The sequence below is a fragment of the Parasteatoda tepidariorum genome, chromosome 7, assembly GCF_982258835.1.
Source record: "Parasteatoda tepidariorum strain Cologne lab strain chromosome 7, Ptep-v5.0, whole genome shotgun sequence".
Classification (NCBI taxonomy): Eukaryota; Metazoa; Arthropoda; class Arachnida; order Araneae; family Theridiidae; genus Parasteatoda; species Parasteatoda tepidariorum.
This window is the reverse complement of record NC_141761.1, coordinates 47,815,598-47,831,481: the sequence shown is the minus strand read 5'-3', so window position 1 is coordinate 47,831,481 and position 15,884 is coordinate 47,815,598. Positions and strand designations below refer to the sequence as shown.

Genomic DNA, 15,884 nt, shown 5'->3' with positions numbered 1-15,884 from the left:
GAGATATCTATCTATCTATATCTATACTATCTATCTAGAGCGTTTCCCAAAGTGTGGTACGCGTACCCCCAGGGGTACGGGAACAGTTTAGCTGGGGTACGCGTTCTTATGCGAAATATCTTGCAACAAGCGAAAATTTCAAAAGATTTTATTTAAAAACAAAGCTAGCCATGAAAATTTACGATTACGTATTTTTCTATTGGCTATTTTTTGCAGAGTTAGCAATTAATAATTAGTAGTGTCAACAGCCAGTTGTGATTTTTAACTTTTGTGCAATTTTTTTATAGTAAAATTTTGAAATAAATTCTACTTATTTTGATTATTTTCATAAAATATAATTTTTTTGAAAAATAAACACGAGGAGTGTACTTTAACATCATTCTGGCTGCAAATGCAAAATGAGTATCCAGTTTTAACAGAAAAAGTTGTGAAGCATTCGTGGACATTAATTCTAAAAAAAAAGAAATAGATTATTGGACGTGGAATTGCATCTCAGAATAAAATTGACCACAAGAGAACCGAATTATGATGAACTGTTCATCATCAGTAGCTCGACAGTCCTCGGTGGACCCTGGCTTTCTCAAGAAGACTGCACCAGTCCTTTCTTCTCCTGATGAACTGTTATCAGAGCAAAAACAATATCATCGTTCTACAATATCATCCTTCCAAATAAACTTATTAGCAAAACTTTATACCAAAAAATAAAACTAAACATATTTTTAAAAAAATGCATTCTTTTTTTATTAGTAGTACACAGCGTTACGAAAAATTTACAAGGGGTACACAAAAGTCATAAGTTTGGGATATATAATCAAGAAGTTTTTGTAATTGCACCTGCTTTGCTATTTTTGTACTTAGTGAATGGGCTGTTCAGTATTCATCAGCGCTGATGAAATAATAATAAAAATTTTTTTCGTGATTTCTATGTTTTGATGGAAATCTCAAAAATAGAATTTCCCATAATTTGATTTGAAAAAAGAAAGAAGAACAATAAGAAAAATCATGAGTTAGCGACTTAATAAAATGTACAGTTTTTGAGTTCAAAGAACTATGAGTGCAATGTTAATGGCGTGGTATTTGTTTTTTTACTTTACTAAACCATCAACATATTTATCTTATACTCTTCCTAAACATGTATAGGTCATTGCAGTTAAACCTGTCATTGCAATGACTGGTTTTTCTTTTTCTGATGGTATCGTACAAGTGTGCACGTACAAGTGTATCGTGTAGTGATAATACTTATACTGCTATACAGCAGAATAAAACATACCATGTTAAAAGCAATGAAATAAATACATAAATGATCGAAGCTTTTTTTTTTAAAAAAAAGCAATTTTTTTTTCATTTTATAAATTTTTTTTAAATGTAAATCAAAAATGAAGCTGCGCTATTAATATTATTCAGGCACATTTATTTGGGACAAAAAATATCATCATTATTTTAAATATCGTTGCTGTACTGTATTAATAGGGTGTTCCGCAAAGACTGCCTTTAATATAGTTATTTTTAGAATCCTTGTCAATAATGAAGATAAAAAGTGTACTCATTAGGGATCATTGTAGTAAATATTCAACCGAGGAAAAAACAAAAAGGCTATCGACAAAGATCACAATTAAGGAAGGCGGGTGTATGAAGCACTCAAACATTTTTGAGTGTGTGAAGAAGCAGAGAAGAGTTTAACGACGATTTTCAGATGTTCTGTACACTCACGTTCATTGATTGTGCTTATCCAGATTTCAATAGCCTTTTTATTTATTTTTTCCTCGATTAAAAATAAATTTACGATCCCCAATGAGTCTAATTTTTCGCTATCATTTTTGAAAAGGATTCTACAAATAAGGGTGGTCCTTAAAGAACACCCTGTGTATGATCATGCGAATATCTTATTAATATTCTCCTTATAGTAGGAAACCCACTTCCTATAACAAATTCAAAGCTTAAGAGAAAGGCGTTGTCGTTTGGCTCTCATTATCGGGAAACTAAAAGTAAGTGGAAAAAAAAAAATTATGAGCTAAAAGTGAGATTTAAAAATGTGGTGTACTCTGCATGTGTTAACATCCTGTTAAAAAAATTTGAATTTCTTGAAAATAATCTAAAAATCTTGACAAGAAAAATAAATGTGAATCGGAGGTAATATTAGGAAAAATATATGTTTTTTTTTCGTTTTTCTTTAAGTCATTAGTCATTTTTTTTAAGTAGTATCTCCAAAATCAATAAATTGCTATAAAAATTTGGACTCTTTATTTCGAAAATGTTTTTGTTTTGCATTTTTTTCTTTTTTTCCTTGGCTGCAAAATAGTTTTTTGCGGACCTTAAAAGCATTCCGCGGATATCAAAAAATGAAAAATCAAGCAAAACGCAACAATTCAAAGAAAATATTAATGATTCGTCTGTTACAGAAAAAAATTAAATAATTCATTACATAAAAGTGATCCGTAAGGTGTTACAAAAGCTTTAGAGTTCTCTGGAAAATTTTAAGTAACTCAAAGATCAAGAAATGCTGTAAAAAAAATTGGAAATTACTTTAAATTTTGTGAAGTCTTTTTCTTTAGCATTTTCCTTTTCCCTGTTGCTGCAAAATTAATTTTTCCCTCGAGCACATTTAATAACCTAGTCGGTATCGAAAAGTGAAAAATTGAATAAAACGTATCAATTCGCAAAAATTTATTCATAACTTGCATGAAACAGAAAAAAAATTCTAGAAGATCGCCAAATTTTAATTTTTCTGAAGTGCACCAGAAGCATAAAAGTGTGGTTATGAAGCTAATGTCATTTCCTCATATTATTCAAGATGTAATGTAAAATATATGTAATAATTTTTTTTTAGTTATTTTCTACCGGAAAAATTAGATATTTCGTAAAATGCAAGTAATTTTTAAGGTAAACAGAAAATACAAATGCTCGTGGTCCCGCAGTGGACTGATCGTTAAGACACGGTTCCCAGCAGATCACCGAAGTCAAGTATCACTGTCTCCGGTCAGTGTGCTGGTGGGTGACCCACTTTGATCAGTCTGCGTAGGGACCGAGGGTGTGCTGTATTGGTCCTCGTTAAACTGTTCTACAGTAAAGTGCTCGACTTCGCGTGCAGGTCGTCGGACTACCGAAGCAGGGATGCCATCCCCTCTGCAGACGATCAAAATTGTGATGGCATGTCTTCGGCTCATCCTCAGGAATGTTTCCCAGACCGTCGCCAATAGCCCATTGGGCAGCTGTAGTGCGACGTAAATGAACAACAACAACAAATGTTCGTGAATAAATTCGGCTGATAAGATCTGTGCTAAATATTTATTTATTATTTTTTTAACGGTAGACACTCAACTTTCACTTCTTCTCCTCGGAAGATGCTGCAAGTGTTGCTCATATAGCGTAACCCAGTGGGCACCTTGTGAACCTACGCCACGGAGACGAGAGACGTTACCCTCGCCACACTGCCGCATATACCCGTTCAAAGGGTGGGCCACATTCACACATCACAGAACAACACACAGAGACAAACATCCGTACCCTGAGCTGGATTCGAACCCGAAACCTTTGGCTTCGCAGTCAGGTACTCTGACCGCTCGGCCACCTGTGGCTAACAAGGGATACTAGGGAAGTGTGACTCGCCAATTTAAAAATAAACTAATGGGATGTATGCCTTATGAGGAATAATTTTAGGGGGCAACATTCGCTTCGGCCCTTAGAAGGTCCTATGAGAGATAAAAAATAATTCAATATATAGAAAAATCGGTATTTTATTACTTCAATGCAGACTACTAGTTATTGTAATTATCTCATACTCCAATTAATTTTGTGGTACTTTCACGTACTATATAATGCATATTTATTGTCAAAATTGATTTCGAAAATTTTATATATCTCTACTTTTTCAGAAAAACCTGTTAGATTAATTTAAAAAAAAATTGCCATCAAATTTTTTTTAATTCTTTTTTTTTTCAAAAAATTTTCCAATAATAAATTTCATTTATATGAGAGTCCAAATGTAAGAAAACATTTTTGAAAAAATCAAAGTCTTAAAACAAGTGTATTTTCCAGAAATCAATCTTTAATATATATACAAGATGTACCTTTTTAAACAGTATTTTGGCAATACTTGAAAAATACGTTTTGTTCCCTAGCTTATAATGAGACAGAAGTTATATAATTATTTTTAAGGTAGATTCTATTATTGTTTTTCTATATGTTGAATTTTTCTATGTATTGAATTATTTTTTATCTCTCATAGAACCTTCTATGGGCCGAAACAAATGTTGCTCCCTAAAATTTTTCCTCATAAGGCATACATCCCACTAATTTATTTCAAAAGTGGCGAGTCACACTTCCCTAGTCTCCCTTGCAAAAATGATATTATGTAATTTTTTTAAAAAATTTTTGCACAAAAAAATTAGAGGAGCTCGTAAGACGTAAAGTGATTTTAAGGCTTACAAGAAGCATAAAAATTTTTGAAAAATTCACTGAATAAAAATCTTTGGTTGCGATGCTAATGTCAATGTAATTCTTCAAGATGTTATGCAATAAATATGCACATGATTTTTTTTTGGTTATTTTTTAAAATCAAACACGCAGTAAATGAATTAGAGAGAGCAGATGTTTGAATATAGCAATTAAAACCATTGTAAAACCTCTTCTAGCCTTTTGGGTGCGGATGCGGCAGGTCAACTTCCTTGTCTGTACGGCGAATATGCAAAGCTGATAAATCCTAAACAAATCAGGGAGCTTTTAGTAGCCTCCATTAATTTCGTAATAGCAAAAATTTAACGCCGAAACCCGTTATTTCAACCCGAGCGTGCAAAACATCTGCTGGGGACATTCAGGTTCACGGTCGGTCTTTAGGAATCGTTTCAGCTGAATGATTCAGTTGTAAATAGTCTTGTCGAGCTTGTAGAATAATAGCTGAAATTCAGAAAACTCGTGTAATTTAACTTTAAAGAACAGACACATTCTTTTGAAAAAATAGTAAAAAACTGTTGTTTAAAATAGGGGTTTTTCAACTTACATGAGGCCGGGGCCACAATTTACAACACAAATCAAGTGGCCAGGCCGCAACTTTATCAAAATTTTATATAGGACTCTTTTTATGATTGAAAGAACATTAAAATTTACCAAGTTGTACAAAACAAAAGTATTGAATCACAGATTAAAATAAGAAGTGGATTTTTAAAAATACTTAATTGTTACTAATAATATTTCGAAAAATATTAAATAAATAATAAAAATTCGGGCTACAATAACTTTAATGTGCACTTATGTATTAAACAATTAATGTGCAACAGATATCTAATTGTTAAGATGTACAACTTTGAAAAGGTTGGTAATAAAACTTACATAGTATCACACAGAATGTTCAATGAGAAAATTGAGGTTAGTCTGCTGCAACCACCAGAGAATAGATATTTACATTTAAAATTTACAAATGTATGTGTAAATATTTTCGTCCAAAACGAGTGGTTTCAAAACATTAAATCGGAGAATTTCTTCGAGAAAATTTCTGATACACACACGCTGAATTATATTCACAGAATACAAAAAAAATGAAATAAATAAGAGCAACATACACGATTATTTTTGTATTTGAATAAATACTTTCTTAGATGCAAAACCCGGGAAATAAATTTTTTTGCTCTATTGGTATGTTAAATTTAACAGAAAGGAAGAAATTAGGTTTCTATTAACGAGAAAAGTATTTTAAACCCATATAGATGTTTTAGGAAAATTGTCCGCAAAAAAATGACAACTAATATATTTAAGTTCGTGTGCCACAAAAAAAAAGGCTTCAAGGGCCGGATGCGGCCCCCGGGCCACCAGTTGGAAACCCCTGCTTTATAACCTACTATGAAACTTTTGAATACATAGCCGTCAACACAGAAGTTCTAAGGCAGGGGTGGCGAACCTTTCTGCACCAACGTGCCATTTTTTTCAAAAAATTGTTTAGTGAGGTCATAGACGTGCCGTCAAATAATTTTGACTTTCTGATTATTGGGAAAATAATAATACTAAATACTATCAAATCAAAACTATTTACTATAAAGAAATTTTTTTTTTTTGCAGGGTCTCAGTTATAAGTGTAATTCAACTTAAAGTAACATCAGTGTGAATTCTGTTGTTGCAGATTAGATGACAAATAATTTATATTAGGTTGTAAGATGTTAGTTTAAGCAGAACTGTTAAATCTCTTTTTGCTGGTTATTTATTGTTAGCTTGTTTTTTATGGTTACTAATTTTTTTTGGAATTAATTATAAATTGTTTTGTTAATAATTTTTAATTTTTTTGTTTGTTTTTGAGAATTTTAATTTAATTGTTAATATGCTTTGTAGTGAACTTTGTGATCAGTGGCGTGCCCAGAATAGTGTGTCGCGTGCCATAAATGGCACGCGTGCCATTGGTTCGCCATCCCTGTTCTAAGGAAGCTTCCAGCCGTGGCACTAATATATATTAGAGAGCTCGCCTTTGAATGAAGTGGTCCATGTTCATTCCCAGCGTTGGCTGGTCGTTTCGAATTTTGATCTCGGTTCGCACCGACTGTAGTACTTACATAAAATATTCTTAGTGGTTAATAGATCATGGGAGGGAATCTCCTTGCCACTGTGGAAGGTTTTCCTCTCCCTGTAACGCAAATACTGGTTGGTTCCATTAAAAAGTTCGTCATTAAGGCTAGTTTGACCCAATGCTTGATCCAGGAGTTCCCTAGTCTTCTGGATTGGGTTCAAAATGACAAGGATACGGAGATGGGTATAGATAGGCGTAAACTCAAAATTGGGCCGGCTGTTCAACGCCAGTCATAAAATAAAATAAGGAGCATGGTGATAGGCTCAGGGGATAGAGCTCTTGTCTCCCAATTAGGTGAGCCAAGTCAGAATCTCAGTGGGTGCTTGTAATTCGAAATTTTGCTTCCGGCTAACCTTAATCTCAGTGTTCACATAAAGTTTTCTGAGGGGTAGACGGATCATGGGTTAAAATCCCTTTACTGTCAAGCTAACCATGAGAGGTTTTCGTAGTTTTCCTTTCGATGTTTTCTGATTTTCCCCTCCAAATGCGGGTTAGATCGAAATTTTCTCCACAAAATCTAGACTATCCCAATGCTTGATCCAGTAGTTTCATTGTCTTTCGTGTTGGGTTCAAAATTAGATCGCCTGTTCAACGGCAGTTTTTAAATATAATTAGAAAAATGAAATTGTTTCAACATTTTATCATCAATTATATAAAATTTTGCTGGGCCGTATTCCTCTTCGCCCCCCCCCCTCTTCTGCACACCAATGTGTTTACGGTTTTAATTAATTATGTATTCCTTAAAGCAGCAGTTTCCAAAAGATGTTTCACGGAACGCAAGGGTACCGGAAGTTAAAGCATTTTATTTTTTAAAACCAATTATTTTTTAAACCTGTTAATACATTTATATCTAATTAGGAATTTCTTATCCAATAGGTACTTTGAAGTTTTCTTAATTCAGCAAAAGCTAAACAAATGGATTCTATTCTAAAATATAACAATTCTTCAATTCCTTAATAGACTATTTTTTTCGCCAAATTATTAAAATTTTACGACATGACAGAAAAAAACTGTTTAATAAGGAAATATTCAAAAATTACTTTTTGTGAATTTCAAATTCCGGCAACTGAGGTATAAAATTTTTATAAAAATGTATTGAATTCAGTTGAATAATTGAGAAAACTTTCCTTTTTTGAAAAAGGTTTGTTGAATTAAAATAACAATAATAAACGTTAAAATTTAATTGGATTTAGAGGAGAAAAGGAGAATTTTGGAAATAAATAAAAAGGCTTTCGGGAAAAAATTAGAGTTACTTTCAATTTTTGAAATTGGGACTTGTAATGACTATATTCCATGCAAATAATTACACCAGATTTTCATAACAATAAACTTAACTTTATTTTGAAACTAAAAGAAACTAGTCATTATACTTTATACTCAGAGCCTCCAGCTCTTAAACAACCAAGGGAGAACCTCTCCCGACCAATATAAACATACCTCTCCCTCGATTCCTAGCATGCCCCCGAAGGGGTGACACAATGCGCCAAGTGCGCCTGAACGATCGCCAAACAGTTGCCAAACATTACACCTTTCCCCCTAAGATAATGATTATATTACAAATAATTAATCGTTAATCTGAAAATAAAAATAAAAAAACAACTGTTTGCGATCAAAAAAAAAAAATATAATACAGAATGATACATACGATAAACATGATTATGCAATATTTCCAATGAAAACATAATAGGAATATTAAACAGATGAGATATTCAAACTACTCATATATGAACTCAGTTATTATTAATTATACACTATAACGCTAGCAATCAACAATTCAATCCTATATAACCTTTTTTTATAGCAAAAATAGTTATAAAATAATATCTAATACAAGAATAATTATCCACCTTTACTATAACCTACTGACACACAGTAATACTAATAATATTTAATACTCACATTATCAATTAAACAATTATTACTACAAACCAAAATAAAAAATATTTTTAAACCATGACACCTCAAAGATCATGTATAAACACTACAATTCAATAATTATATTTCCATGGATTTTAATCATATCTTAAAATTATACATATAAACAATGAAATTTACTATTTTTCAAACACTAAATCATTAATTTTTTTTTTTTTTTTGAACTATAAAAATCTTACTTTAAAATATGTTTTCAAATTAATTAAGCACTTACCTAAAATATCTGTTATTTTAAATTTATCCACAAGTAAATATCAATATAAGCATATAAACACTTAGAGTCTCTAATAAAAAAATATAAGAGTCATGAAATAACTTTTAAGTCTGCATTGACCTCGACAGTTTATTAATTTTTAATCACCTGAGATTGGGAGTCTGGAAAGGGCATCTGCGTTTTTAAGATTTCTTCCCGGACAGTGCTCGATACTTAAATTATATTTTTGTAGGGCAAGCGCCCACCTTTGGAGCTTAGACGATTGGGGAGCATTTTTAACAATGAATGCCAGTGGGTTGTGGTCGGTCACAATTTTGATTGGGGAGCCAAATATCCAAGGTTCGAATTTCTTCAATGCCCATACTATTCCATAGGCCTCTCGCTCAATAGTGGGCCAATTCTGTTGAGATTTAGAAAGCTTTTGGCTGGCATAACACACTGGTACTTCTGAGTCGCCTTTCCGTTGAGACAAGCAGGCACCTACTCCCACCTGTGAAGCATCAGAGTGGATGATGAAATGCTCGTTGGGGGTAGGGGTAATCAATTCCGTTGTTTTCGCCAATTTCTCTTTGAGCCGTTGGAAAGCAGACTCATGTGTTTCTCTCCATTCAAGCATCTCCGGTTGTTTTTTTCTCGTGAGTTCGGTGAGGGGGTACGCGACGTCTGCATAGTTTGGGATGTATTCCCTGTAGTAATTCGTCAGTCCTAGAAGGCTTTTTAGATGAGTTTTCGTCTTTGGTGATTCCAATTTTTGAATGGCTATTATTTTCTCCGGGTCAGGTTGATGTTTTCCTGATCCAATCACGTGTCCTAAATATTTTATTTGAGGTTTCGCAAAAGAACATTTCTTCACGTTGATGGTAAATCCTAATAATTCTAATTTTGTAAAGACTTTTTCTAAATCTTGAAGATGGGTTTCGAAGTCTTTTGAGAAAATAGCAATATCGTCAATATATGATCTTGAAAATTCCTTGAACTCTTTTAGTGACTTGTTCATAACTCGCTGAAAAGTGGCAGCGGCATTTTTCAATCCAAATGGGAGAACTTTAAATTGATACTGCCCACGGTGAGTTTTGAAAGATGTAAATTCTTTGCTTTCTTCCTCCATAGGAACGGCGTAATAACCTTTGAGAAGATCAAGCGTGCTTATTACATTGGCTCTTCCTATATTGTACATTAGATCCACTGCATCTTCCATCGGAAAATCGTCAGCTTTAGTAACCGCATTCAGAACTCTATAATCAACACAGAGTCTGATGCTTCCATCTTTCTTGTTTACACAAACTACTGGGTGAGCTATCTCAGCTTCACTCTCCTCTATTAGTCCTGAACTTAACAAATCTTCTATTTCTGCATCAACTCTTGTTTTCAACGCTTCTGGGATCCTATATACATGTGGTTTCTTTCTTTCTACATTTGGAATCAATCTGATCTTGTGGGATTCCACTTTAGCCATTTTTACTTTTCCTGTAAATAATGCTTGATGCTGGTTGATGAGGGTCATTAAACTATTCTTCTGAGTTTTATCCAAATTTTCTAGATCTAAATTTCCTTCAATTTTTAAATACTCCAAAGGGGTTGATAACTCTTTTCTTGGTAGAGTTATGACTTCTCCAAAATCTTCTTCATTTTCGAATATCACTCCAACGGCGTTGACACGAGCTTGAAATTTTCTTATTTTGTTGGAATGAACATGTTTTATTTTTCCATCTGGTAGTCTTACTTTGTACGAGTGAGGAGGAATAAGACTCACTATTTCTCCAGGACCATTCCATCTAGCATAAAGCTTGTTGTTAGAGTCCGGTATAAGTAAATAAACTAGGTCACCATTCTTGAAACTTTTTGGTACAGATCTTCGATTGAAATATTCAGTGTATTTTTGTTGTTTTCCACTTGCCATCAATTCAGCTTGTTCTGCAGCTTGCTCCATTCTTATTTTCAACTGTTGTAAGTATTCGACAGCTGATTCACTCAAATTTGGAGGAATGGGTATTTCACCAGACCATGATGATTTTAGCACTGCCAAAGGTCCTCTTGGCTGTCTTCCATACATTAATTGAAAAGGTGATATTCCAGTGGTGCAGTTGGGGATTTCCCGATAAGCAAATAACAGGAATGGGATATGCTTATCCCAGTTAGATGGGTCGCTCCTTATCACATGATGTAGCATCTGCTGTAAACTCCTATTCCATCGTTCAACTAGTCCATTGGAAGCACTGTATCCAGGGGTTGAAAATCTAGGATGGGCACCCAATCTTTCTTGAAATTCTTTAGTCAGTCTTGACACGAAATTTGTACCATTATCACTTGCAATAGTATGCGGGATTCCTGTTCGCATGAATATTTCGAGGAGAGCTGTGCAAGTAGCTTTTGCACTTAAGCTTTTCAGAGGAATGGCCTCCGGCCATCTTGAGTGTTGATCTATAAGACATAAAATATATTTGTGTTTCCTGGCAGAGGGTGGATCAATGGGTCCAATAATATCGATGTTTACTATTTCGAATGGCAGTCCAGGTCTTGCTACTGGAGTTATTGGAATTTTATCCGACCTTTTCTCAGGGCTTCTTAATTGACATTCGCTGCATGTTTTGCAAAAGTGTTCCACATCTTGAGAAACTCCTGGCCAGTAGAAGGAATATCTAATTCTCTCTTTTGTCTTCCGCATGCCCATATGGCATCCAAATACCGAGTTGTGAGCTAGATCAAGTACCTTCTGTCTTCTACTTAATGGGAGAACTAATTGGCGTATTTTTTCTCCAAACAATTTTTCTTCATGATGCAAGAGTCCGTCCATAATAAAATAGTTTCCCTTCTTTTCCTTCGACAACTTCCAAGGCTCGTGCAGAGTCGGGCATGTTTGTTGTTCTAGTAACAGCTGTTTGGCTGTCGATACAGTAGACTCGATGGGATTGGCTGTTGCATTATCCTCTAGCCACTCCCCAAAGCTTGACTGGTTGCCAGGGGCAACTGATGCAATGCCCTTCTCCCTCTCCTCCACCTCTTCATTTCTCTCTTCTGTCGTATTTTGTTTCTCTTTTTCTGTTTCAGTAAACAAAACGAACATTTTTTCTTCTTCGTTCTGACGCCTTTCTTCTGCGATGTTGGAATCCATGTTCTTTTCTGGGGGGTTGATCAACAGTTCATGTATTTCGGGAGTTAATAAACAAGGCACATTTAATTCATCCGTCACAGCAATAAAGGTATCCACTGAATTAAATAAGTTAGTTCCATCATTTCTTAAATAAATCGGCGTACGGCAAACTTTTGCTTCAATCTGTTGTCCGAATGCAGAAGTTAACAAAATTTTCCCTCCATCTCTCTCCTTTACATCCGGAATGAATGACGAATGTAGAATTGAAATCTGAGTTCCAGAATCGACGATTGCTTCGATTTCTTCGGAGTTGATAAAAATATTAACTTTCTGCAGGGGTTTAATAATGGTTTCTCTGACGTCACTACGTAGATGAGATGAATCTACTTTCGCTACCACCGCTTCTTCTCGGCTTGATACTTTATTCGAATTTCTTGAAATTTTTGTGTGATCCCTTTCATTTCGCTTTCCCGTCATTTCATTCTTTTTCTTTCTATCGGAACAGTCTCTCGCAATGTGTCGATAGCTCCCACAAATGTAGCATTCTCTTTGCCTGACGAAATTGTTTTCTTGTCTCGGATATTCTTTTCTCAGTTGAGGGGGAACATACTTTTCGGGTGAATATGTTGCGTCTCCAAATCTCGGGCGTTTTCCTTCACTTCGGTATTCATCAAAAGATTTTCTTCGCGCTGAAAAGTAAATGTCACACTCTCTAGCTAATTCCTGAGGCTTCAACCATGTATTTCCTTGTCGTATTGTGATATGGGACGCTGTCTCTCCGTCTAAAGTTTGGAATATCTTATCGGATATAATTAGTTCTTTAAGTGTATCAATATCTTCTGCATTTCTTAATTTACAGTAATAATCCCATGTTGCGGTCATTCGTGAAGCGAACTGGATGTGTGTTTCTCCTGAATAACGTTTTGCTCTTCTGAAATTTTCCAAACAGGTTTGGGGGGTCGGTTCATATTCCTTCAGAATCAGTGTTTTTACTTTTTGATAGTCCTTTAAATCTTCTCCCTTGATATAAACAAGAACATTGGCAGCTTTATCCCCAATTAATTTCAACAATATCTCTGCTTTGAATTCTTCCGGAACATTCTTATGTTTAAATGCTCTTTCGATGGAGTCGAAAAATATATTCCACGCTTCCGCTTTCTTCGGTACTGGAATCGTCAAGGTTTCTACTCCTTTTATCAGTTTATCCAGGGAAATTTCGTTTTCTCCACGGCTGCATTGATCGTCTGGGGTTGGGCTTCTGCTTTCGATACTTCGTGTCGTTCGGATCTTCGCCAGCTCAATTTCGTGTTCCCGTTCTAATCGAATTTTTTCTTCTTCTAATTTCGCTTTTTCTGTCTCTTCAGCTCTCTTCCTGTTTTCTACTGTAGTATTTAGTATTTCTTTAACAAAGTCCGGATCGTCTAAGTATTCCTTGCTATTTTGCAACATACGTTTCAGCTCCGTTAATTTCAGTTCCAAACTGGCTTCTTCACCTATCTCTGACAAAACTGTCACCAAATCTTCTTTTCGTACGCTTTTGAACATTTTCTCTCAGATCAGAATTCTCCAACTAACTTCTTATTCTACTTCCGAAATTGCTTTTCTATCGGTGCAAATCTCTGGTGTTCGAAACGAGAGCGTGTTGTAATGACTATATTCCATGCAAATAATTACACCAGATTTTCATAACAATAAACTTAACTTTATTTTGAAACTAAAAGAAACTAGTCATTATACTTTATACTCAGAGCCTCCAGCTCTTAAACAACCAAGGGAGAACCTCTCCCGACCAATATAAACATACCTCTCCCTCGATTCCTAGCATGCCCCCGAAGGGGTGACACAATGCGCCAAGTGCGCCTGAACGATCGCCAAACAGTTGCCAAACATTACAGGACTTATTGAAGATTTAGATAAAACTGGATAAATTAAAAACAAATTAACAGATTGATTGAAAAATAAACAATCTATTTCGAAAGTGACGACAACAAAAAAGAGAATCAGATGGAGATTTGAAAACATTTATCTCAATATCCCGCGCTCGTGCCGTTATTATCACTCCCTTATTCCCATTTCCTTCCTTTCATGTATGACGTCATTAGCGAAGACGATTTTTTTTTATTTTTCAGGCGACTTTTCGTAAACATGTTTACGTCTTGAATCTGCAAAACGAAACCTCAGAGGGAAAAAAAATCAAAAAGGTAGAAAGAAGAAAAAAAATGTATAGCAAGAGGAAGCAAAAAAATTCAGACTAAATTATTTAAAATAAAAAAAAGAAGAAAAGACTGAAGTGAATTAATGCAGTTTATAGTGAATAAAATATCACGTGTTGTCTTAAAGACACCTCGCAGACAATTATCGATTAAAAGAGAAACTTCAGCTTGCAAACAACCTCAGCGAAATTCCGAAAACAACACGATTATATTACCTAATTAGCTTTTAAAATGCATGTTTACCTTGATTGCATCAATTACCTTGATCATCAATTTAAAAACAGAAGAATAATTGATTTATTCATCATGATGTTGTTTTTTTATTGTCTCTAAATGCTTGTTTAATATGAAATATTTTAAGCAAGTTAATGAAGAAAAACTGAAAATTTAAAATTTATTTTTCACGGAAAAGTTTGAATAAAAATTGAATTAAATTAGATGTAATTATGCATACAAATGAGTTAGATTTATATCAAGCTTTTTCTGTTTTTTTTTTTTTTTTTTTTTTCGAGATTACTTCAGGATTGTTTCAGCAATTCTTTCTACCCACGCCAGCAGTATTTTGGACACAATATAAAAAACAAATGTATTACAAACAGTTGTTGTAGTTGAAGTTCATTTACGTCGCACTAGAGCTGCACAATGGGTTATTGGCGACGAGCTGGGAAACATCCCCGAGGATGATCCGAAGACATGCCATCACAAATTTGATCCTCTGCAGAGGGATGGCATCCCTGCTTCGGTAGCCCGACGACCTGCAAGCGAAGTCGAGCACTTTAAGGTAGAACAGTTTAACGAGGACCAATACCGCACACCCTCGGTCCCTACGCTGACTAATCCAAGTGGTCACCCACCCGCACACTGACCGCAGTCAGTGATGCTTGACTTCGGTGATCTGCTGGGAACCGTGTCTTAACTATCAGTTCACTGCGGGACGAATTACAAACAGAGATTCCAGAATTTTTATTTTACCATTTGATTTCGATATGGGTAAAAGTAAAGGTTTTTTTCATGTTTCAGTAAAAAATTAAATTACATATCAAACCGTATATCGGACGCATAAAAGCATTGAATGTTAGAGTACATTAAAGTTTTTTTTTTTTTCAATGCCCGCCAGATTGACACCCCTCCGTCAAGTATTAGTAGGGCAGATTTCTTATCCACTCTCTTAAGGGCACCATATAAGGTGGGCCAACGTTGCTCCCACAGTAAGGACAGATAGTACAGAGAAGGAAAGAGCATTCATGCTCTTTCTGATGTAAGGTCATCTTCCTGACCACTACATAATTCGATCGGCAGTATGTAAAAGTTTGAGAGACATTTAACGTCAAATGCAAATCTACTGTTAAGAATTTTCCATTTAAAATCAGGGCTGAATCAAGCTATCCAGCGACTGAATGGTAACTGAATGGTTGGTGAGAAAACAACCATTAAAATTATACCCCGTACAGGTTGTAATTGAGGTGCACGAGGTTGTTTTGTATAATATTCAGCTCATTTTGAGGTTGTTTAAAATTCACTTCAAATGAACTAGGCTGATGAGGTAATTTTCAAGGTATACAGGTTGTTTTTCTGATACTTATAACAAAAAAGGTATTTATGAGGTGTAAAAAATTTACCTTATTTCAACTAAAGAGAGTGAGGCAGTTACTGAAGTGTATTAAGTCATTTTATTTATATCTAAGCTCATTTTGAGGTTGTTTTAAATTTACTTCTTATCAACCAGACTGATAAGGTGATTTTTAAGACATACCAGGTTATTTTTCTGCCACTTGTAACAAAAGAGGTATTTATGAAGTATGAAAAAATTTACTTTATTTAAACTAAAGAGAGTGAGGTATTTATTGAGGTGCATGAAGTGATTTTATTTATACCTAAGCTTAT

The 15,884-nt window shown here is 34.5% G+C and overlaps 1 protein-coding gene across 1 annotated transcript; it reads right to left on the bottom strand.

Moving 5' to 3' along the window:
• Positions 1–470: 470 nt before the first annotated feature.
• LOC147807124 (uncharacterized) lies at positions 471–13,332 on the bottom strand. The gene is made up of 3 exons (XM_087168777.1): positions 10,427–13,332; positions 8,942–10,369; positions 471–618 (listed from the first exon to the last, which is right to left on the bottom strand). Exons 1-3 carry the CDS (start codon positions 13,330–13,332, stop codon positions 471–473), a joined length of 4,482 nt encoding a protein of 1,493 aa, XP_087024903.1.
• Between the last annotated feature and the right edge of the window lie 2,552 nt (positions 13,333–15,884).